This window comes from Ptychodera flava, unplaced genomic scaffold (assembly GCF_041260155.1).
Source record: "Ptychodera flava strain L36383 unplaced genomic scaffold, AS_Pfla_20210202 Scaffold_35__1_contigs__length_1935909_pilon, whole genome shotgun sequence".
Lineage (NCBI taxonomy): Eukaryota > Metazoa > Hemichordata > Enteropneusta > Ptychoderidae > Ptychodera > Ptychodera flava.
The window spans coordinates 1,408,830-1,433,191 of NW_027248357.1; the positions used below are offsets into that span (position 1 = coordinate 1,408,830).

At 37.9% G+C, this 24,362-nt stretch overlaps 2 protein-coding genes across 2 annotated transcripts in view; both read left to right on the forward strand.

Annotated features, from left to right (window-relative positions):
• The first annotated feature begins 4,748 nt into the window (after positions 1-4,748).
• Positions 4,749-5,351, forward strand: LOC139127708 (uncharacterized). The gene has a single exon (XM_070693604.1). The coding sequence runs from the start codon at positions 4,749-4,751 to the stop codon at positions 5,349-5,351; it is 603 nt and encodes a 200-aa protein (XP_070549705.1).
• Positions 5,352-21,955: 16,604 nt separating this feature from the next.
• The window catches only part of LOC139127709 (vacuole membrane protein 1-like), a 104,492-nt gene continuing 102,085 nt past the window's right edge, over positions 21,956-24,362 (forward strand). Inside the window, exon 1 of the mRNA XM_070693605.1 lies at positions 21,956-22,113. The gene's annotated coding sequence lies outside the window, so the exon portion shown is untranslated. The remainder of the gene's footprint in view (positions 22,114-24,362) is intronic.

Consider the following 24,362-nt stretch of genomic DNA (forward strand, 5'->3'; position numbering starts at 1 on the left):
CCGCCGAGAAAAATCGCAGACACGGATTTGAAGGATAGTGTCAAGGCTTGTCAATGAACAAATTTCAACCGAAAGCTTGCAGCACAGTCCCTTGTGGGCTATTCAGCGCTGGGACTATTCGCCCCATAGACGAGTGTACATACTGTGAATTGCTTTGAAGCATTGGCATTAGACGAACTAGACATATTGTCTTAGGGATGGACCATTAGACCTTGGGAGGGGGGGTGGTCACAATGAGATTGGGAAAATTTTTTTTTTACTATTGTAAATTTCAGAAATTTTTTTTTTCCAATTGAGATTAGCTGTGCAAATTTTTTTTTTCAGAGTAAATTTTCAGATTTATAATTTTTTTTCGTTCGTCGCTGTCTGAAGATAAAGAGGGCAAACATGTGGTGCCAAGCACCACAAGCGGCCACGCAAGCGGTCACTGGGAAGAGGTCAGGAGAGGGGTGTCCCCCTGCTGCCGTTGGAGCTTTTGAAAAATAGAGATTAAAATGGTGTTATTTGGTGGCACTTGGGGAGTATTTTTGCGGGGGGTGGTCAGGAGGGGGTGTCCCCCTCCTGCTGTTGGAGCTTTTGAAAAATAGAGATAAAAATGGTGTTATTTGGTGGCACTTTGGGAGCATTTTTTTCGGATTACACATCTTCCTCTGAAACATGGTCTTCTTGCTCCTCAGTAGCTTCGTATAGTTTTGAAAATTGACTATTTTGGTTTTCTGGCTTCCCTTTCTACTGCGTGGTGAAATGCCTACATTCACCCCACCAAACATCATGCATATCTCATGATTTACAATTGATTTTGACAAGCTGAGAAGCTAAAATAAGCTAAATAATATAGTGAAATTTGCATATTTGTGTTTTTAGAGCAATTGTTGCCCTTTTTTGATCAAAACATCTATTTCTCTGTAGCAGCATGTCCAAATTGATTGGATGTGTATAGATGTGTTGAAATTTCAATATTTGTCTTTTTGGGCAATTTATGCCATTCATGGTCAAAAAATCTGTATTCTCTGAAAGGGCTTGTCCAATTTCATTGAAATTTGCTACACAAAACGATTAACCATGCAGATTTCTTCAGTATTTGCTATCGAGAAACTTTCAAAGTTCAACCCTTTTATGTGTTTTTGTGTTGGGATTTGTTGGATAGATGGCATTCTACGTAGTGTATTGTTGAATGTTAAAACATGTGTAATTTGCTGTTGTTATTTGAGGCTGTTTTTCGAGAAAAAAGAATTGAAAATGCCTTTTTAAAAGCAAAATAACACATAATGACTTGATATGTTGTTTTATCATTACTGACGTGTTTCTACTTGTTCACCCATTCTTGCATTCATCATTGTAATAAAATGCTGTGAAAAAATGAAACTGATGTGGCCTGCATCTGTTTAACTTGATCTTAAAAGGCAAATACAACTTTCTGTCTTGACAACCATACCATAGTTTCAATGTTTTACCTAGTGTACCTGCTTGGTTTGTACGCAGGAAACAAGTAGAAAACGCTCTATAATTTCATAATTTTCAAGTGATCAGAATACAAAAGTCCTGAAAAGATAAGATAATCACAACTTCCAGTATAAGGGATGCAGTCACTCTAAATGTATAAATTAAAATTAAAAATGTGCCTGGAGGATGTACTAAAAATACAGAAAGTTGCTTTCTGTCGGTAAAATCTAAAAAAATTCAAAATTTTAAAGACTTTTGCAGATTTTTTTTTACGCCTTTGTCTTCTTATTTATTTTTTTTTTATTTTGCAAACTAGTTTGAAGATTTTTTTTTTCCTAACTTTCTGCTCTGAAATTTTTTTTTCTGTTTTTGACCACCCCCCTCCCAAGATCTAATGGTCCGTCCCTTAATCGAGGTGTTGCCAACACTGTCAGGTGCAATTATCAGCTAAGCGGTAACATGAGTCGATCATAAAAAAATCAACTCTGCAAAAGTTGAAACATTGTCTAGCAGGAGGTCAGACGTAGTCAAAACAACACCACCCAATTCCACACACATCACATCTGCCTTGAACGCAGTCACTTGTTGTTGCATAGTTCAACAAAATATAATACTTCGACGAATTACAAGTACATTACAGCATTACAATTTTTAACCGGCACACAATCCATACACTGCAAACGCTAATAAATAAAATTATTGGTATTTCACTTCAACACAACAAACTTAATGCTAAAGGGCTTTATGAAAAAGATACAACTCGTTAGTAACGATGCCTTAATTTCTTAGGCCTGAACAAAAAACTTTAAACACCAAAACGTCTTCATAAGTTTAGCCTTGATTATCAAACCAACAATGTTCAAGAAAAGCGACAGCCTGCCTTCAAGTTTACGCTTCTTCATCATCTGTCAAGGGCGGGGGAGGAGGAGGATATTGCTGATCTGGGGGTGGTTCCAGTGGCAATGGTGGAGCTGACCCGGCAGATTGGTGCGTACTTGCAGCTGATGACATCTTTGTGACGTACATCGACGGAGTATGAGCAGAAGTGGTTGGTGAACTCCAAGCAAACTGGTACGGGTAGTAGGGTACACGTATGGTTGTGGGTAATACTGAAAAACTGGAGTTGTGGGTTGACATACTGCCATGCATGTAGTTTTTATCACCATTTCCGGGTATTTTCATTTCTGTAGCACCCTCGTTTACGTTGTTATTCTGTGGAGAAACCGAAGACGTTGTAGAAGGCAAGGTTGAAGTACGCACTGAAGGCAGCTGCAATCGGTACTTCGTGGGGTTTTTGTCAATCAGTATCTCAACTGGACTTTTCTTCTTTCACCTCGTTGCAAATCAATACCTTCTGTGAGACGGCGAGTTTCGTTGTCAATAATGGTTTTGAAAGTTTTCATGGCTATATTCAAGTCGGTTGGAAGTCTGCCCTTGTAGTGTTTATTCAGGATGCCTATGTCAGTCTGCAATTGCAGATTGTAGAGACGCCGTCCTGAGCTGTCGACCATATACTTTGCAGGGTTGGAACGCACTAAATATGCCTCTATCCTCTTGTGAAAACTATATTTACTCTTTCGTAGGCTTTCATTTTTACGTCAAGCTCCATCTCGATTCGCTTCACCTCCTTTTGTATTTTCTCCATTTCCTGATACACCGAATTAACTTCACTCTGTTCAGCCTTATGATTATCAATTTCTCCGCACTGTACCGCCGGATTCACATGCTACACTTGGACAGTTGTTTTTATTGTGTCCTGTACCACATAGGTGGCAGTTCAGACAGCGTTTCTTGCGTTTATCAACATGAATAGCAGGTTCGTATTTTCGTTTTAAGCTGTCATAGATCTCTCTGTACTCTCCATATTCAATTTGCTTCGTATTCAATTCAGTCTTTTTCATGTCGATGTCTATTTCCATTGGCGACCGATACGTGAAACATTCATCCGATTCAGAAATGTCGTCGGGTCTTGATGTTGACGATTCACCTGTAACGGTGGAGCAGAGGACGAATGTTGCTTCTGCGGAAATAAACCAAGGCGCGTTGTTTGGCATTCATCTTTTCCCAGATTTTGCGTTTTCTTGTTGAATGGAGACGCACCGTCCACAACGCGGAAATGAATGGTGGCAATATCAGATGACTGAGATTTGCGAGCAACTTTAAGATCCTTGAAAAGGATGAATCGGTTGCGTCGATCCAGAGTCCGTTGCTTTGATAGCATAACCACAACCGAATACTCTCCATGCGGCCAACATACGATATTCTCTTTCTCAAAAGTTCAGCGAATCCTTCGCATCCCATTTTTACAAGGTCCATGGCATTTACATCAAGGGGTGTACATCTCTCCTCGCCATAATAAGAATAATGGACGATGATTTCAATTTCGTCTTGCTCTACTGCCAATGCTTTAGAAAATGCCATGATTACTGGCATCGACAGGATCCGGTGTATTGTGGCTGTATTTGAGAATGTCCCGCGCTAGACTATTTGCATAAATAGACCATACCATTATTTATTTTGGGAGGGATGCTCAGAGAACAGCTATTCAGAATACGAATACCAGATATAAAGAAAAACCATTCATTCTGTTTCAATAATTTCTTTCAACACGGAAAGTTGTACTTTAACTATCAATTTTTAAATAGCTGATCTTCCTCTTCACCGATGGTGTGTATGCGGCCGGACGACAGAGGCCCATTACCTCATTTTAAAGTGTGATCACCTTTAAACCTGTCAACTTCTGCAATTCAAACAAGTGTCTCGGCAGCGCCGCAACGCTACATGTTCTAACATGTTCTAAGCATAGACTGCGAAGCGGACATCCAAGTAATGATGGAGCTGGTCTCGAATCGAGGGAGAAGGTACATTTCAGGAATCCCACTCAGTATAGACTATAGAAATATGGTTTTAAAATCGTTGCAGGAAGCCGGAGCAAACGCCATAACTGGAGAAGTCCCCAGAGGTAAAGTTACAGAAGTTGCGCAACAAACAAAAGTCACAAGAATGACCGTGATGAAAATATGGAAACAGTTTGTGAAGGAGGGCAACATCAACCCTGCACCGAGACGTCATTCTGGTGGGATAGCACAGAAGCTGACCGATCAAGATGTATTATACATTGAAATGTTGAAAAGGGAGAGACCCTCCATCACTCTGGCTGAAATACAGGAGCGACTATTCCTGAATGCGAATGTTAGGATTTCTACCTCACGTCTCTGTCGCTATGTGAAGCAAAGATCGGCGATAAAGAATGGACACGTAAAAAAATGTGTAAACTAGCCGTTGAGAGATTTACTGAGCACAACATGGCTTATACACAGGCATACTTGGACTTTTTGACACAGTGTGACCCATTTAATGTCAAGTTTATGGATGAAACGGGCATACAGATGCCAGCAGTAGGGAATCGATCATACGGCCATTCGCCGAAAGGGGAAACTTGCATAGAACTGCAACGTTACGCTAAGTCCCGAACAAGACACTTTATGCTTGTTGGTATCAACGGAATCTGCTACGCTAACGTTATTCAAGGGCCATCAAATACTGATTCTTTCTTGCAGTTCTTTGGAGAAGCATCAAACGCAGCAGCACCAGACGGTGAGCCTGCAATTCGACCGGGTGACATTATCGTAGTTGATAATTGTCCCATTCACCACCATGATGGAGGCCGTGCACTCGCCGTGTTTCTGGATAACATGGGAGTAGAGTACGTTTTCGCTCCGGTGTATTCTCCAGACATAAACCCCGTTGAATATCTGTTTAACGACTTGAAAATCCGGCTGAAAATGTATCAATCCAGAGACACGCTGCGACGGAACACCGAATTTGCTGTTTACCATGCACTATCCACTATCGGTGCTGCAGAATGTTATGGATATTATAAGCATGTTGGAATCTTCCGCTTGTGACTGAGATTTCTTATGGACTTACGAATTTGTTTATAGGATGCTTTCAGTGTTGGCCACGTAAATTCAACTGTGCAAATCTAATATTTCTAAAAAAAAACATGCTATTACGTAAAGTGTTCCAATGCCAGGGAAATTCTTGCAGCTTACAACTACATGGGCTGGTGGTAGAGTTACATGGAGTTCCACTGTAAAGCAACGCTATGTACCAACACTCGAGTTGTATTTTTTTACAGTTTTCTCGCATTAAAGTTTGTGTGTTGAGAAAACACCTGCTTATTTATTGAGGATGCATGTGTGTATGTTTTTAAGTTCCAAAAATTGAAAATGCGAAAGGCGTTCTGAACCTGACAGCATACGTACACGTCCTGGGCAGTTAGCAAGCTGTGTGGTGTTGTTTTGACTACGTCTGACCTCCTGCTAAACAATGTTTCAACTTTTGCAGAGCTGATTTTTTATGATCGACTCATGTTACCGCTTAGCTGTTAATTGCACCTGACAGTGTTGGCAACACCTCGATTTAGACAATATGTCTAGTTCGTCTAATGCCAATGCTTCAAAGCAATTCACAGTAAGCGAGAATTTCTCGCTTATGTACACTCGTCTATGGGGCGAATAGTCCCACAGCTGAATGGCCGAGTCTATTGACACCCGGGTGTCAATAGCCATATAGAGCTTCTCCTGGCTATTGACACCCGGGTGTCAATAGCCAACCGGCCCTCTATTTGGCTATTGACACCCCTCCCGTTTTTTCGCCAGTCGGCCTCCAAATTCAACCAAACTTAGCTTAGTTATTCTAAACAACATATATTCTCAATAGAAATCCAAAAACAATTCTTCAAAAAAGCTTTCGCCGTCATTTTGCGGTCCCATAGTGCTACTGCAGGCGGCCTATACTAATGGGTGTCAATAGCCAACCGGCACTCTATTTGGCTATTGACACCCCTCCCGTTTTTTTCGCCAGTCGGCCTCCAAATTCAACCAAACTTAGCTTAGTTATTCTAAACAACATATACTCTCAATAGAAATCAAAAAAAATTCCTTCGAAAAAGCTTCTTTCGTCGTCATTTTGCGGTCCCATAGTGCTACTGCAGGCGGCCTATACCAATGGGTGTCAATAGCCAACCAGCCCTCTATTTGGCTATTGACACCCCTCCCGTTTTTTCGCCAGTCGGCCTCCAAATTCAACCAAACTCAGCTTAGTTATTCTGAACAACATATAGGTCTACACCAATGGGCCATGTACAATAATCTACAGTATTTAAGTTTCATGATATCAAGTCTACTTCTCATAGTAGTGCAAACCAAGGTCACCAAGAATTGCTTCATTTGATGTATAGCTGCATGCTTTTAGGATGAATTTACTCACTAATCGTTGCATTCTTTGAGGACTTTCTAAGTATCAACATTTTTCCCGCATATTTTTGCTCTGACGTATAATATGATTCCATAATGTCAAACCATAATCAGTTCCTTTAATGTTTGCATGATTTCCAAAGATTGCTTTCATGGGAGGAAACAAACTGTCAAATTTTGATCTTATTTCCATAAAATGAGTATGATGAAGAGATTACGTGACGTCCATTAGCCTAGATACTTATCACCGATGATTATTTATTTTTAACTTCACCGATCGTCCATTTTTTGTATTTTTCAACTTTCTCATTTACTATTAAAATATTATTTCTCTTCATTAATTGATATTTTCCATAGTTACAATATTTATTAGCAATGCATAGCATAGACTTCATTTGTCTTTCATTTGGTGCCATAAGGACTACATTATCAGCAAAAAAACAGGCCACTTATGAGTTCTGAATTAAAGTATACTCCAAGCAGTGATTCATTAAGCAGCTTCTTGAATTTATTGATGTACACTAGTACTGCAACTAAAATTGGGGCTTAAACACATCTTTGACACCCTCATTTTGGTCAAAATTCTTTCAATGTCATCAAAAGACACTTTACTTTCAATATGACCGTATGTATGTTTTTAATCACACGCCACAACTTCCCTTTGATTCCATTAATCTACAATTTGTACCAAACCCACCTCTCCAAAAGCTGTCATAAGCTTTCCAAAAGTCTAAAAAAGCAAATGAAAATTTGATCAATGGTTCGCCCATTTTTCCAAAATCTTTGAATTTCACCAAAAATATTTAATTCAACTAAATTTGTTACCTCTTTTTGTATGATTCTATTGTACATTTTTCCAATAATTTAGCTCAATAAAATACCTCTATAATTATTGAGATTTCTGGTGTCACCTTACTTATGTAGTTGTTTAATATTTTTCCCCCATTCTTTCCTTCACCCACTTGTCTGTTTCCTGCTTGATTTCTTTCTTTCATTTATTCCCATTTTAAATTCTGTACAAAACCACGGTTCGGATAAAGTTTGTATTTGTTTCCTACCAAAAACATTATGGTAAACTATGATATTCTTCACATCATTGGTGACTGCATGGATAATGAATGTTATCATAATCCCTCATGTAGACTGCCATTTTCTCTACAAGCTCCATTTTTCACATCAGGAATGTATTGAAATAGTTTGTATGATTGACAACGAATAAAACAGGAATGAGCTCACTGTAAAAAGGGAGTGTGTACTCACGTTGTTAGACAGGGAAGATAGCTTTGAATAGCTTAGGGAACCGTGTGTCAATAGTTTTGATATAATTTGGAAGATGTAGGCAAACAATTGTACTGCACATCTCATTTAAAAGTTCACAGTATTCGATGTTTAAGAAAAAACAATTCCATATGAAATATTTGTGGCATTTTTGTGATCATATGCTGATGAATATTATTTCAACTGGCTCCTGCTGCAAAGCTTGGTGACAATTTGAAGTCCTTTGCATAGGACTCTCAATACCAAATAAGAAAGACTGTTCGAAACGAATCAAACACAAACTCGACACAAAAACATTTTGGATAGTTAGGTGGGGAGCCTCTTTCACATTTTTTACATTCGATTTTACTACTTATTTCTGCCTAGCAGACTTAAGTCGAAAGTGGGCAAACCCGAGAATACCCTTCAGTATCCCTCATCTATCATCACGAACGCAATAACAAACCATCATTACAACAATACAAAAAAGTGGCGGGAAAACATGCTATGGCTTTGCAAAACCCAAGTCACCTAAAAAGTTACGGAAAAGTTAAAATAAAAAAAACAACACTTTATTTTTCGATCTTCGCCTTTTTAACTGCACTTTCTACTTTAGAAATGAAGTCAAGGACCGAAGTGACACGACTTTGTTTTTTTTCGATATTACCTAAAGTTCCTTTTTTCTCCAGGCTAGTTTGATCAAAGCAATTCCATTAATTCACAACTTTGCTGTCTGATGACGCGCTAATTTCCAACCTATTCAGCGGCAAGGCATTGATCATGGCGAGCGATTAATTTACGCCACCTTTCAATTCACAAAAATTATAATTAAAAATTTGTGAACGAGGTTTACATGTCGTCATTGTCTATATAATGGACGCATTTAGTTCACTTTCAACTTTAGAGATGAAGTCAAGAAAGGACCGACAATGACCAAAAACTCATCGACAAATTAAAATGAAAAACGATTTTTCGAACTTTCGCCATTCAATACTATTTCTACTTTCTACTATCTTTTGTAAATATATACAGTTTCGAAATAAAAGAACAGTTTCAAATCAAAATACAGCGACAAAGAGATCCGAAGCTACGACAACTAAAAGTATAAAGAAAGAAACCGACAAATGACCCAAAAGTCATTGACAAGTTAATTTTTTTTTTTGGTTTCCGGCATATGTGACACCTTGCTTCAAGATATATACGATTTCATTGTCGGCCAATATTTCGTACCGTTTATTCGTTTTGTTCAGTCGATTGTGTTAATATTCACCAAAATAGTAGAAAATGACATTTTGAAGCCCATACATCGAAAAAGAATGATAATTATCCACCTTATCGATCACTTGTCGGTCCTTATTAGTATGGCAAATAGACCTGCTTCAATACGCGATTTACTTGTCGGCCAATATTTCGTTCAGTTTCGTCAATTCAGTTCGGTCACTTGAGTAAATATTCACCAAAATAGTAGAAAATGACATTTAAAAATAAAACATCGAAAAAGAATGGTTTAAATTCAACTTGTCGGCAACTTGTCGGTCCTTAACAGCAAGGCCAATAGAGCTGCTTCAATACGCGATTTCCTTGTCGGCCAATCGGTATCTTTCTTCAATGCCGTTGTCAATTGAGTAAATGTTCACCAAAATAGTAGAAAATGACATTTTAAAACCAAAACATCGAAAAAGAATGGTTTTAATTCAACTTGTCGGTCACATGTCGGTCCTTGTCGGTCTATTGTCGGTCCTTGTTGGTCCTTGTCGGTGTTTAGTATGTCCGCATGTTTGTTCGACAAGCTTCGCCCGCGGATAACAATTATTGACCCGAGCTGTCGATATGATTCTACAACATTACACAGTTACTTTACCCCATTAAAGCTACCCACGACAGCAAAAAAGTGGGCATCAACTTGTCTGAAGAAATGAACAACGTAGCTTAGCTCGGTTCTGAAGGTATTCGAGTAGGGTCGCGGGTCGAGGGGTGTCAATAGCCATATAGGGCAGCTTCTGGCTATTGACACCCGGGTGTCAATAGACACTCCGAAAAAAAAAATACGAAGTTTTGAGTGGATTTACGATTTCGTTTGCAAAATTACGAGCGAAAATTTCAGCTTCCCATTTCATCGGCGCGACCGTGCAAGAAACCTCAGTCTCCTACTACCTCCATGATCACATGTTGTACTAGCCCTGCGTACGATGCTGTGTGTTCCGCTACAGCTAATCGCCCCGCTCACCACAGCCCTGCAAAGACCCGTACGTAGGGTCGGTGACTTCAAATCCATTTTGGGACTTGACGTAAAAAGCCAAATTACTGCCGAAATTCAGCATTCTTGGGCCCAAGTCGTATCCCAGCCTACCTCAGCTACTCGACCGCTTCCAAAAATGCCAGTCTTTTATTCACTTCTCGTAAATAACATACTTTACTTTATTGCTCAACAACACACTCAAGGAGTGCGGTAAGGCAAAATTACATAACTCAGCAAACACTGGATGAAGCTGCTGCTGGGGAGGAACTAAAGTACAAGAAATAAATTTGGTAAGAGGTAGTTTATCTTTGTGAGTAAGGATATACATGAACTTTTGTCTGTCATTCAAATCAAGAAAGCCAGGATTATACAAACTAGTGGATGAAAATAGACTATCTCGATAAGCTCTGTATTTTGGACATTCTATTACAAAGTGAAATTCATCCTCAACTAAAGACTTACAATGCTTGCAGAATCTTTCATTTGCAGGAACTTTTGGAATTGACCTTCTACCCAGTTCTATTTGTAGGTTGTGATCCAAAATTCTTAGTTTTGTCAGCCACCTCCTATCAAGATCTTATATCTAGCAAGTAACTTTCAAATTCAGATTTTGTCTTAAATAGTCTGTAAGTTCGGAGCTTATTCCTCTGCATTCCACACTTCCTTGTATCATTATGAATGTTTCTCAACCATGTTTGATCATAAGTTTCACATAAACTATCATATACATTATTAACTGTGGAATTGATATTGCAAACACAAGACCATATATCACTCCCACTGTAAGAGTTCAAAATGCTTTGTATATAATTAGACCAATCTGAATTCAACCTGGATGTATAAGCAGATCTCAGTAAGATGTCATCTGACAAAACTAATCTATGCCAGTATTTGAGCATGTGCTTTATCACCATAAAGTGAATTGGATATCTACCCAGCTCTCCAACAACACCATCAGACGGTGCATGTTTAGAGACTCCTAGGATAAATCTATAATAAGATATACTAACATCACTGAGAAAGTTACATTTGTCATTAATTTCATGTCCCCATATTTCACAGCCATATGTCATAATAGGAACAATTAAACTATCAAAGAGTGATAATGCAACTTTTACAGAAAGTGAACCATTCTGAAGGCCCTTACGAAGGCTGAAAAGAGCTTTCATTGCCTTCAATTTAAGATTATGAAAATTACCTTTGAATCTACCATTTGGGGTAATGACAAAACCAAGGTAACAGTACTCTTTCACTAAGTCAAGAGTCACTCCATTGTAAGTGAGTGTAACTCCTTTTACAAGATGATTACTTTTGTTAAACACAATAACTTTCGTTTTCTTTATGTTAATAGACAATTTCCATTCATGACAAAAACTATGAAGTTTTTTTTTGTATTTAAATTGTTTTATTGGTAACATTTTCTTTAGTAACATGAACTTAAATTAAAATGAAGTACAGTGCTTAGTTATCTACAATTTTGTGTAAAATTGAAATCCATTTGCTGCAATGTCTCTCTAGTTTGTCTTTTTCCAGAGCTATTTCATACTCTAGATGGTAGTTGAATTTCACTTGCAACATAAAAGCTGCAAAGTGTGGTTTACTCTGTTTCATTTTCATGGCATAGATGGTGTCTTTTGGCTAATAGTAGCAAGTGATTGTGAATGTCAGAGTAACCGTCAACACCAAAGAGCACTTCATTTAAGTTATGTCTAGTGAACAAACTGAGAGATTCCTCGAAAAATGTGTGAAATTCGTTCCAGAAGGTCTCAGTGAATTTACAGGTGTAGAAAAGATGATCTCGTGTCTCGTTGCTGTTTTGGCAGAATGAACAGAGCGGTGATTGGTCCATGCCTCTTCTAGATAGATCGTAGTTTGTGTACAGAATATGATGAAGAAGTTTGAACTGGAATTCACGTGTTTTTGTGTCTATGGCTACCTTAAATGGTAGACTATATATGGGAGACCATGGTCCAGTAAAGTCATATTCTCTTTCATAATAGCGTTCATTAATTGGACTTAATTCCTCTTTACTGTAAATGGAGTTTCTGATGCTCTCCCTGGTAACTTGTGGGAGGTTCGAAAGTTACAATTAAAAACACATATTCGTATTCATCTTTAAACACCGGTTCAACCAGCAGTGGCTCTGGCCACCTAACTCTGAGACATGTGATTGCTCCGTAAAGAAGGAGAACTTCGTTCCCTTGGAGGTTTTTGTTGGCTAATTTTTCCCATGACAGATACCCCTCCTCGGTAAGTAAATCAAATATTAATTCAAATCCTTTCTGTCTTAGCTTTGGGTTATAGACAGAATTCCCTCCAATTAGAACATTTCTGTTGTTCCAAATTGTTTGACAAGTAATGTCAATCTCAGAGTCATTGACCGCAACATTGCAGACCGACCAGGATTCAAGCATTTCTTGGTAGAATCTCGGTAGGGGCAGGCTGAGTGAGTTAATATCGAAGTTACACTTGAATAGGTACTTTCCACCCACAGATTTTAGGCGATGGTCTAGAAAGAGTTTCCAGGGGTGCTCTATGTTTTCATCTAAATACCTTTTAATAAGGTTTATACGCATAAGCTTGTGCGTAGTTTTCACATCGGGGGCCTTTAAGCCCCCCTCGGAGACCCCTCTGACCATTACCTTTCTGGTTATTCTATCTTTCCCATTCCAGAGGAAATTGAAGATAAGCTGTTCAAATCTCTTAAGAATTTCAGGTGTTATTGTGTCATTCTCATGACGTAATTAAGTTGTGATAGGGCGAAGGTTTTTTAGAATCTGAACTTTGCCCATGAGTGTCAGGATTTCTTTTTCCATGTTCCAGAGTTCCTTCGATCTGCTTGAGTGGTGTTGCATAATTGAGAGTGGTGTTTAACTCTTGGTTATACGAAACGTAAATTCCTGCAATTTTGATCGGTGATGTCGGCCATTTGATACCAAATGATTTTTTCTTACGTCTTTTCCACAAAAACTATGAAGTTTATCTAAGCAGCTTTGTAAGCCTGTTTCAGATTCTGAAATCAATAAAAGATCATCAGCATACATTAGACAATTGATAAGGAGTTTACCAAGTTTGATAGGACAGTCCTGACTGGAACCAAATGTACTGGGAAGATCATTTATAAAAAAATTAAACAAAGTTGGACTTAAGTTACACCCTTGCTTAACTCCTAAATTGGAGTCAAATTCTTAAGTAAAGCAGTTGTTACTTTTCACACAATACTTAATGTTGTCGTACATGGACTTAATTATTACCATTAACGCCATATTTCTGTAATTTCCAAAGTAAACCTGTACGCCAAACCCTGTCAAATGCTTTCTGAAAATCTACAAAACAACAATAAAGGTACCTACGACTGGGACTACAGCTTGACTGAGAAAATTTCGCATAGACATGTTGATCGATAGCAGAACGCAAAACAAGAAGATTATCTGCAGTTCTCCTCTTTGCTCTGAATTAAGACTGAAACGGTGACAGAATACCATTGCTATTAAGAAAGTTTATAAGCCTATTATTCAACACAGAGGTAAACAGTTTTGCAAGGCAACTATTTATAGAAATCCCTCTGTAATTTGACGGATCACATGTATCACCTGATTTGAACACAGGGACCAAATATGCTTTTTTCCAAGCATTTGGAAATGTTCCTGATCTGAGGATAACATTGAATAATGAACACAATGGAGTAAGTATGGAAGAACCACCATATTTTAGCATTTCATTCAAATACCATCGACACCTGGGGATTTCCCTGATTTTAATTTACGCAAAGCCTTAAATATTTCTGATTCTCTAAATGTGGAATTAAGAATAAAGTTCACATCATATCCATTGGCAGCTTCCATTTTGTTAATTCAGATATGATACGTTTAGAAACATTATCAGTTTCTTCACAAGAAAAATCGCCTAACTGCTTAAAGTGATAAAACCATTCAGCAGGAGAGATAGATGAGTCAATTTTCTTACAGACACGACTCCCTGAAATATCCTTCCACAATTTACGGTAATCATTACGGTCTTCGGAATAAACCCTTTCTAATTTCCTTAATTGACTCTCTGTGAAAGTTGACCGTTTATATTTTAACAATTTTTGTATTCTTTTTTTAGAGTGAAACATCTTCCTCTAATATGTGGATCATTTGGGTAGCGATTCAACAATTTACAGCAATCTTTAAGATCTTTACGAAGTGAAAACAAGACTTATCAAACCAAGGCTGAAAAACACGTTTTGATTTCTTCTTTTCAATTTCGGCGTAACCTTACGTAAACAGCGATCTGAAACTTTGTGAATAATACCTTCAAATACTTTTACAATATTATCACAAGAATGGGAACTATGACACTCAATATTAAAATTTCTAAAGTCTTCTTGAATAGATGAACTTTGCAGAGTATTTAAGAAATCTTGTTTAGCATTATCATTCCACAAATATTTACTTGAACATGGTTTACACTCTACATCAACTGACTGCTTCACAATATTATTTATATTCATAGAAAAACCTATTGGACAATGATCAGAGAAATGTGTAAAAGCATATACTTTGAAATAATCTATACGGTTCGCCAAATTCTTTGTAACAATACCATAATCTACTGTACTAAATCCATTTCCCTTGTAACAAGTTGGTTTTCCATAAAGATCCCCTGCAGTTCTACCATTTAAAATCTGTAAGCCGTTTTGAATGCAAAGATCAATAAGTTGTCTCCCAAAGGAATTGATACTAAAACTACCATTATCCATTGAAATTCTATTGTGTACAGAGTCAGGAATATAATCATTAGGTGTAGGACAGTGATTTATGTCATCATGTTGAATATAATCTTGCAAATTACCTGTCCTAGCATTAAAGTCTCCTACTAAAATTATGTCTCCCAAACTAGAAAATTCAAGAATCTCAGAATGAAGAGTTTCAAAATAATCATTATTTACATGCATTACAGACCCTTGTGGAGGTAAATATACACAACACATAAAAACATCACTACTGAATGAGAAAAAATCCTTATCAAGTTTTACCCAGAGCAAGTCAGAAATTTTTGATTTTATCTTATGAATACCTGTCTTAAGGCACGACTTAAATACAACAACAGATCCCCCAGCAGCACGTTTACTACGTTTATGTTGTAAACTTCTATCAGATCGAAAATAACTATAACTATCTAATGCAACAGAGTTTGACTTCGAAAGCCACGTTTCTTGAATACACATAATATCAAATTGGTTAACAATTGATAGAAAATCTTCATCACATTTTTTTGATAAACCACCTTGAATGTTACAACTTCCAACACGTAAGAAAGAACGCTTAAAATTTCTTCTTAAAACAGCAGTACTCTGTCTCCACGAAGTATAACACATGGCAGTGTAAAAGCTGACTAACAGAACTGGATAAATTGAAGGAAAACTTGATGAACAGCTGACTACAAATAGAAATAGAAAAAATACCGTCAATGACGCTGTACCTTCTCTAATGTGTGGCCAGGTCAGGTAATTGGTTGTTGGCATGGAGTTGTTGGTAAATAGTTGATGATGTAGGGGCATGAGGTGGGATATGGACCCAAAGAACCCAAAAGATGATTAAATACATCAATCAAAAAAATTCTAAGCTACAGTATAAACTGCCTAAAGATAGTTCAATGTGGGAAAAAGTTAATAATTCAGAAATAAGAATTCACAGTCCAAAATAGTAATGACGCACTTCCTTACTGACCTGAGTGCATGTGAAATACACAACCTGGCATCTGTAAATTAAATGTATACCAAGTGATCATTTTAAGTCACTTTTAACTGTTTTTAATGGATTTTCCAAAGAGTCCTGTGACAATGATGAAAAACGCTTATCTGGTCTTGTGTTTGTATAACCTCATGGCTGATAATTGTCATAGTATTGAAAAAAAATTGAAAGTGAAGAAATTACTGTTTTAATAGGCATATTTTCCTTGAAATACATGACCGTGTAAAGAATATATGCTAAAAGTGTTTAAGGTAATATGCACCTCGAAAGTGAAAGACTTAAACTTTTGCTCAAACTTTCCTCAGTGAAACTTTGAACCATTCTCTTACCAAAGCAAGAATAAAAATCAGGGGTCACCGTGCAAACTTTGGTACTAGAGAGACAAATAACTTGTGATTTCTCGATATTTGAAATCCAAAATGGCCGCCATCCCTGTGTTAAGTCTATGAGAAAAAATAAAATTTTCGATTTTCGAAAAACTAAGACGGTAAAAACTTTTCTTTCGCCAAGAGCTTCAAAATGAGCCCCCACAAGTGGTAGGTCAGAAGAAATTGATAAAATTTGAAGGCCTGAATGTCTGTCCCCGAGGTGCGTTCTACCTTAAGAGTAATTTCTTTTTAAAAAATAATTTAATCTGTGACCAAAGGATTTTTATTCTTTGAGTTTACAAATTCAAACATTGCAATTTGTTCAATCATCTTGTGCATGCAAAATTTATAAAATGACTGAAAAACAAAGAAAATTGGCAGAATTACAGTCTTTGTGATGTAAGATTATGGGTTGACATCACGATAACTGTTAATCTGTTTGAAGTACTAATATACTATAATTTAAAAAAGAAAAGTTCATGCAGAAACGGTAAAATATATGGTCAGCAATGTAGTGTTAATTTTGACTTTACATCAAAATATGCCTTTGCTGGATACCAAATATATGGGCGAAGTATAAAATCAGCCATGTTCAGCAAAATCCACACAACAGCATTGATCCTTTTCTAATTTGATTTGATTTGCTCTATGTTATCCTTGTATGACAGTCAGTACAATATGGAACTTGAACACAACACAGTGAATAAGTATGCTGTAAATGAAATGGTGTGGCTGCATCCACATGCAGCAATAGGAGTGCCTTTGTCTCTCACCCCTCATTTCCAACCTGTCCCATCCCTGAAAAAATAGTTTGGTCTTATATTTATAATGTTAATAATTTCTGTATTTGTTAAAATGTGCGCATCTCAAAAACTTTTGATCATAAACATTTTCATTGTTTTTTATAGCTGACCAGTCAGTTAACCTGTTTATATTGAATATTTGCGCATTTTTCCGCAGTATTTGACATTTTCTGAATACCTTCTTATTCAGTTTGTCATTTTCTAAAAGTTTAAATGCTCCATTGTGTGGTCAAGCTTTCCACAAGCATCAAATGTGGTACTTCATATAGGAGGGTCTGCCTCTAGAGGGCGGGCATCATGAATAGTGTTTGTTGGTTAATTCCTCCACGTAAACTTCTGATTGTACTGTAAACATTGCAACATGGCCGACGTCCGATTTTCCTGTCTAAAACTGTCCCTCATTTTCGTTCATATGACTCTGAAACTCCAGGAAACGATTGGGAAGAAAGGGTTATCTTGAAATATTGAGGTACTCGCCGATATTTTGCAAAATTAAATGAGAAAAAATGCAAGGAAAATGCCGACAGGCTTACACAATGACAGTTTTCAGACTCGCGGAGGCATATGATCATCTTTGCAGATTATGCAACAGGCCAAGATCAGGTGAGGCCATGAGGGGATATCCACGCAACTCAGTACCAAACACTAGCACTCACAGAGTGAGCAAACACAAAGTGAGTACCCCTAATGTCAGCTTAGTCGTTTGTAATAGATTGTAGTCAACTAAGAAACCTTGGAGAAAGGCTTAACACTGTGGCTATGCCGCTAAGTCCCTTTTGATTTTTGTCATAGCTCAAAATCGTTCTCCCACACCTCAACCTGAGCCATGAACACCCCCACCAGTTTATGATATGACCCATCACAATGGCATGACGTCAACGGATCTTGACAGACGGAAGTCTTGACAGACGGAAGTACTTGACAGTAGCATACTGGTTTTCAACTCTAATACCTTCTCTGTCTATAATAGACACGAGAAGGTAAAAAGTAGCCAGAACAACAGGTGTGCTAAATTACGCACTACCTTGACAAATGTTAATAGATACTCAACTCTATTGAAGCACAGTGTAACATTGTAGCCATAGTGGCTGTATCCAGAACGTTCCAGGACATTAAAAACAAACAAACAACATGAAAAGAAACAAAGCACATCAACATATGCTGGTCACAATCTAAAACTGGTTTCGACATATTCCGTTTTTAAGGTCTATGGTTTCGATCACCATGGTCATATCTACTAGTGTATACACCATTGCCATAATTATAGTATGGCCTTCTATTGTAGGGTCTATTTACTTGGAAAGAATCACTACTACCCATCCGTCTAAAATTTGACGGGGATCTATATGTATGAGAATGAGTGGTCACACTGCCCCTCTTTGATGCTCTGACACCCCATTTAATATCGCTCACCAATAAACTTGTGCCACGTGAATTTATATGAATTCCATCACTGTGATAAAGGTAACTATTGTTACCTAATCTATTATGATCTACAAAGACGCAGTGATTTATATCAGAACATGCATTCTTAACCCTCTCATTAATATACTAGATTTGATTATTTAGAATGGAGTATTCACCATGGAAAGGTAAGATACCCGACACAATAATCAACGCTTTAGGACAGACATATTTAACTTCATTACACAGTGAAATTATTCCATCAATGATTACATCATCACGTAAGTAACCAACATCATTCGACCCTATATGCAAGATTACAATCTCTGCATCAACATTATTGACATTTCTCAGACATGAATAAGCTTCATATGCCACTGTAATTGCTCCGAAAACATTGCCAACTTGCTAATCCGCTGTCGGTATCAGCGGATTAAGTGATTGAGTCAACACCACAGCCGTCCCACACGCATTAAAATAAGGATTTCACTACGTGTGGGACGGCTGTGGTGTTGACTTAATAAGCTAATCCGCTGATACGCTCAGTCATTAACAAGTTGGCAATGTTTGCGCAGCAATTAGAGTGGTATGTGCACTGGTTGAAGAGGAGATAAGGAATTGGAAACACAGTCAGACAGTTTTGAGTCGAAAGCTTTATTTGAAATATCACAGTCAAAATTAATAAAATCAAATATTAAAGGTAAACCGTTGCACAAAGAAAACCTCCTCCCCACCCCAGGGGACTTTCATCTGCCCCCTGTGCCGAGACTAGGCTTTCGACGAGAAAGACGTCCAATGTCCACCGCAGAGTTCTTATGGGCGTGTCTTTCCCACAATTCCTTGCGCTGCCGCCGATAATGAGATACTTATTAGCGTAGTACGCGCCATAAGGGATGACCATTAGACCTTGGGGGGGTGGTCACAATGAAATTGTGAAAATTTTTTTTTTACTACTGTAAATTTCTGAAATTTTTTTTTTCCAATTGAGATTAGCTGTGCAAATTTTTTTTTTCAGAGTAAATTTTCAGATTTATAATTTTTTTTAGTTCGTCACTGTCTGAAGATAAAGAGGGCAAAGATGTGGTGCCAAGCGGCCACACAAGCGGTCACGGGGGGGGGGGGAGCTCAGGAGAGGGGTGTCCCCCTGCTGCTGTTGGAGCTTTTGAAAAATAGAAATTAAAATGGTGTTATTTGGTGGCACTTGGGGAGTATTTTTGCGGGGGGAGGTCAGGAGGGGATGTCCCCCTCCTGCCGTTGGAGCTTTTGAAAAATAGAGATTAAAATGGTGTTATTTGGTGGCACTTGGGGAGTATTTTTGCGGGGGGAGTCAGGAGGGTGTCCCCCTCCTGCCGTTGGAGCTTTTGAAAAATAGAGATTAAAATGGTGTTATTTGGTGGCACTTGGGGAGTATTTTTGCGGGGGGGGGGGTGGTCAGGAGGGGGTGTCCCCTCCTGCCGTTGGAGCTTTTGAAAAATAGAGATTAAAATGGTGTTATTTGGTGGCACTTTGGGAGCATTTTTTTCGGATTACACATCTTCCTCTGAAACATGGTCTTCTTGCTCCTCAGTAGCTTCGTATAGTTTTGAAAATTGACTATTTTGGTTTCCTTGCTTCCCTTTCTACTGCGTGGTGAAATGCCTACATTCACCCCACCAAACATCATGCATATCTCATGATTTACAATTGATTTTGACAAGCTGAGAAGCTAAAATAAGCTAAATAATATAGTTAAATTTGCATATTTGTGTTTTTAGAGCAATTGTTGCCCTTTTTTGATCAAAACATCTATTTCTCTGTAGCAGCATGTCCAAATTTATTGGACATGTATAGATGTGTTGAAATTTCAATATTTGTCTTTTTAGGGCAATTTATGCCATTCATGGTCAAAAAATCTGTATTCTCTGAAAGGGCTTGTCCAATTTCTTTGAAATTTGCTACACAAAAACGATTATTCATGCAGATTTCTTCAGTATTTGCTATCGAGAAACTTTCAAAGTTCAACCCTTTTGTGTGTTTTTGTGTTGGGATTTGTTGGATAGATGGCATTCTACGTAGTGTATTGTTGAATGTTAAAACATGTGTTGCTGTTGTTTTTTGAGGCTGTTTTTTGAGAAAAAAGAATTGAAAATGCCTTTTTAAAAGCAAAATAATACATAATGACTTGATATGTTGTTTTATCATTATTGACGTGTTTCTACTTGTTCACCCATTCTTGCATTCATCATTGCAATAAAATGCTGTGAAAAAAATGAAACTGATGTGGCCTGCATCTGTTTACCTTGATCTTAAAAGGCAAATACAACTTTCTGTCTGACAACCATACCATAGTTTCAATGTTTTACCTAGTGTACCTGCTTGGTTTGTACGCAGGAAACAAGTAGAAAACAGGCTCTATAATTCATAATTTTCAAGTGATCAGAATACAAAAGTCCTGAAAAGATAAGATAATCACAACTTCCAGTATAAGGGATACAGTCACTCTAAATGTATAAATTAAAATTAATGGATGATGTACTAAAAAATACAGAAAGTTGCTTTCTGTCAGTAAAATCTAAAAAAAATTCAAACTTTTAAAGACTTTGCAGATTTTTTTTTACGCCTTTGTCTTCTTATTTATTTTTTTTTTATTTTGCAAACTAGTTTGAAGATTTTTTTTTCCTAACTTTCTGCTCTGAAAATTTTTTTTTTCTGTTTTTGACCACCCCCTCCCAAGATCTAATGGTCCGCCCTAAGAACTCTGGTTCGAGAGTGAAAGACGCAGACTAGACAACTGGACGTCCTCATCTTGATTGTGAGATCATACCATTCAGTACAAGGGGTGGTAGGCTATCAAGCTGTACGCACTAGGCGAGGTTATTGTACCTCCTCTCGGACTAAATGGTATGATCTCACTATCAAGCTGGCGGATGTCCTTCGAGCCCGGCCGTCTTCAGAGTTCGAAAACCGCCGGAGAAAACATAAGGTTAACGCCAAATCGATGATATTTTTGGTTGGCTGGGCATGATATAAACTGAACCTATTGGCCTAGTGTTGAAATTGGCGAAATTTGGCCCACTTTTTCCTCGGGCAGTCCTCAGGCAGACACGGCATTCACGGGCAGTAATCATTAGGACTGTCCGTGAAAAGTGTATGGTTTCATTCACAAGTTGCATCACATCCCCAGTTCACATCACATCCTCTGTTTGAGTAAAACGACTTATCTTTGCGTCTTCGCGATGTTTAAGCACCTAATTTCATTGATCATTATCACAAACGATCTGTGATATGGTGATAAAACACTGTTTTCACGCACATTCATGATACCGTCCCAACGGAATGATAGATTGAATGGGGTCCGTTATTTGCATAACGATTGCCTCAACACGCATATTTATGTATGCAAATGACAATGTCAGGATAGATAGCAGGCAGGACACCGGCGAACAGAGTAAGACGTAAAGCAAGGTCTGATTGGAGAATAAAATAATCTGTCTGCCAATAAGAGAGTTGCTTCTACAGGGCCTCTTTCGTCTGTTCGTCGGTGTACATATACGTACGCGTACGTGGAGCTAGTTGGAAGTGTATTGAATCCACACGCAGGAAGTAAGCATAGTAATTCAGGTGAGATTCGTATGCTGGTAAAGTAAACCAATTGCTTGTTTAGGGCCATCCATATTATGAAGTAAAGGGGTGCACCATGGATAAACCAAGACGTTGATTTGGTCGCCGAAAAAGTAAAGTTCAGCTGCTAAGCAGTACTACAAGTAGTACAAGTACACGAGCCAATGCAAAGGCGACGGTAATCATAGTTGAGTGGAAAGTATTGTCGATCGCGCGCAACGTTATCACAGGATGAAGTGTATTGAACTGAAGCGACTTGCAAAATCGCGTAAAGTACCCTCTCATGGAACGAAAGCGGTACTGGTGAGAAAGTTGTTTACAGTCTCTCATGATTTGTTCATGCTGTTGTTGAACTATGCAAATAACACGACAATATTATGCGCCAGTCAATGTAAACCCCACCCCCCCCACCTCGGGGTTTAGTGGGGGATTTGGAAATTAGTCCTGTGAAATCTGCCAAATGCCCCACCCCCTTGGGCAAGACAATCCGGAAAATCCCCACCTAAACCAAGTAAATCCCCCACATACGGGGTGGGGAATTTGTAAATTCCTACACACAACCACTCTTTGGAATTTTCATTTCATGTCGTAAACAACCTGCATCAATATAAAAAGTTCATGTTCAACTTTAGAACAATTTTTATCATTTAAAACAGGGTTTTGTGACATTTATGCTGTTCACAAATGTCTATCACAATCAACACAAATAGATCCAGGAAAATAACATACTTTTCGCATTTGTTTTTCAGCCACTTATACTGTGACCAGATAAAAGTGTTGAGGTGTCACAGTCACGTCACCTATTTTGGAGCAAAAATTTACAATATTTTTCAGTCTAGTTTGCTTGTATGTTGTCAGGCATAAACATATTTCAGGCTAGAACAAATGATTTAATTAGATCAAAACACCAGATGTATCACACAAGACATGTCGCCTCAATAAACTAATTAAAGCTGATAACAAGATACATGATGTCCAATCTCACAAGTGCAGCTTTTTTGTCTTCTCGCTCTCAGGCTACAAGCACAATGACACATTCTACATCAGTCATGCACTATTTAAAACAAGCAGAGGAATGAAAATTCATAATGATCCGTGTTTATTCATCATAAAACACGGCAGAAAGATACTGTGTAAAACTCAACAGAACAGATGATCAGAATGATCACACTGATGAAACAGAACTGTTTCCCTAGCTATATGGGTCATCATGAATAAATTTGATAATACATTTAGCGGACATAAAAAGGAATCCCGTCGTGACCGAACATGTTTTCCAAATACACAAGCAATTTAAAGGACAAAGTCGGCCATTTTTCATGATTTTGTTTGATGTGAGATATACTACTTATATTGTTTGACATGTCGAAAGATACCGAAAGAATGGCTGACCATGCTATATTCGACCCCGGTTTTAGACACGATACATGCAAACCATCGCGAAAATGAATTAATGGTCATGACCATTAATTCGTTTTCGCGATGGTTTTACTTAATTTGTATAAAACTGGGGTCGAATATATGTATGGTCACTCATTCATTCAGTGTCTTTCAACATGTCAAACAAAATAAGTATATATCGCATCAAACAAAATTCATGAAAAATGGCTGACTTTGTCCCTTTAAGCTTTATCAAAAATAGAGTTGACCCGGAGGTCTTTTTAGTGCTGGACCATGTCGATGACGCACCGTGAACATCCGAAATGTCACGCTCACGTGGGAAAATGCGGGAAATTTTGCGTATGGTATGTTCAGTTTTCCAAAAAATAAGAATACACGGCGGATGAAAATCATTTATTTAGTTATCGATATTTAAGCCATCAATCACAAATATACTGTCATACACACCTCTGAATATTGCTGCATCGCGTTCATCAATAGCCAGTTGAAAAGCTGCTTACCGGCCCACATGGCCTTGACAGCCACCTTTCGCCATGCTACCGCTCTGAACAACAACATCCATTACCAGGCCTGAAATTTCTGTTTTTTTTCCCACTGGTCCCAGGACCAGTGACCTTTTGTTTTTTCACTGGTCCAAAGGTAAAATCCACTGGTCCTCAAAAATTTGCATAACGATACAAGAATGATTCATTTCTCATACTCATGTTATATATGCATTTCTATCAGATTTGCTTGGGATTTACATACAGCATAAACTGCCAATCTGTTTAATACAGACACACTGCATAAACATTTACTTGGTAGTTTTCTCAAGTTCTTGTACACACACTTGACATGTTTTTACTATT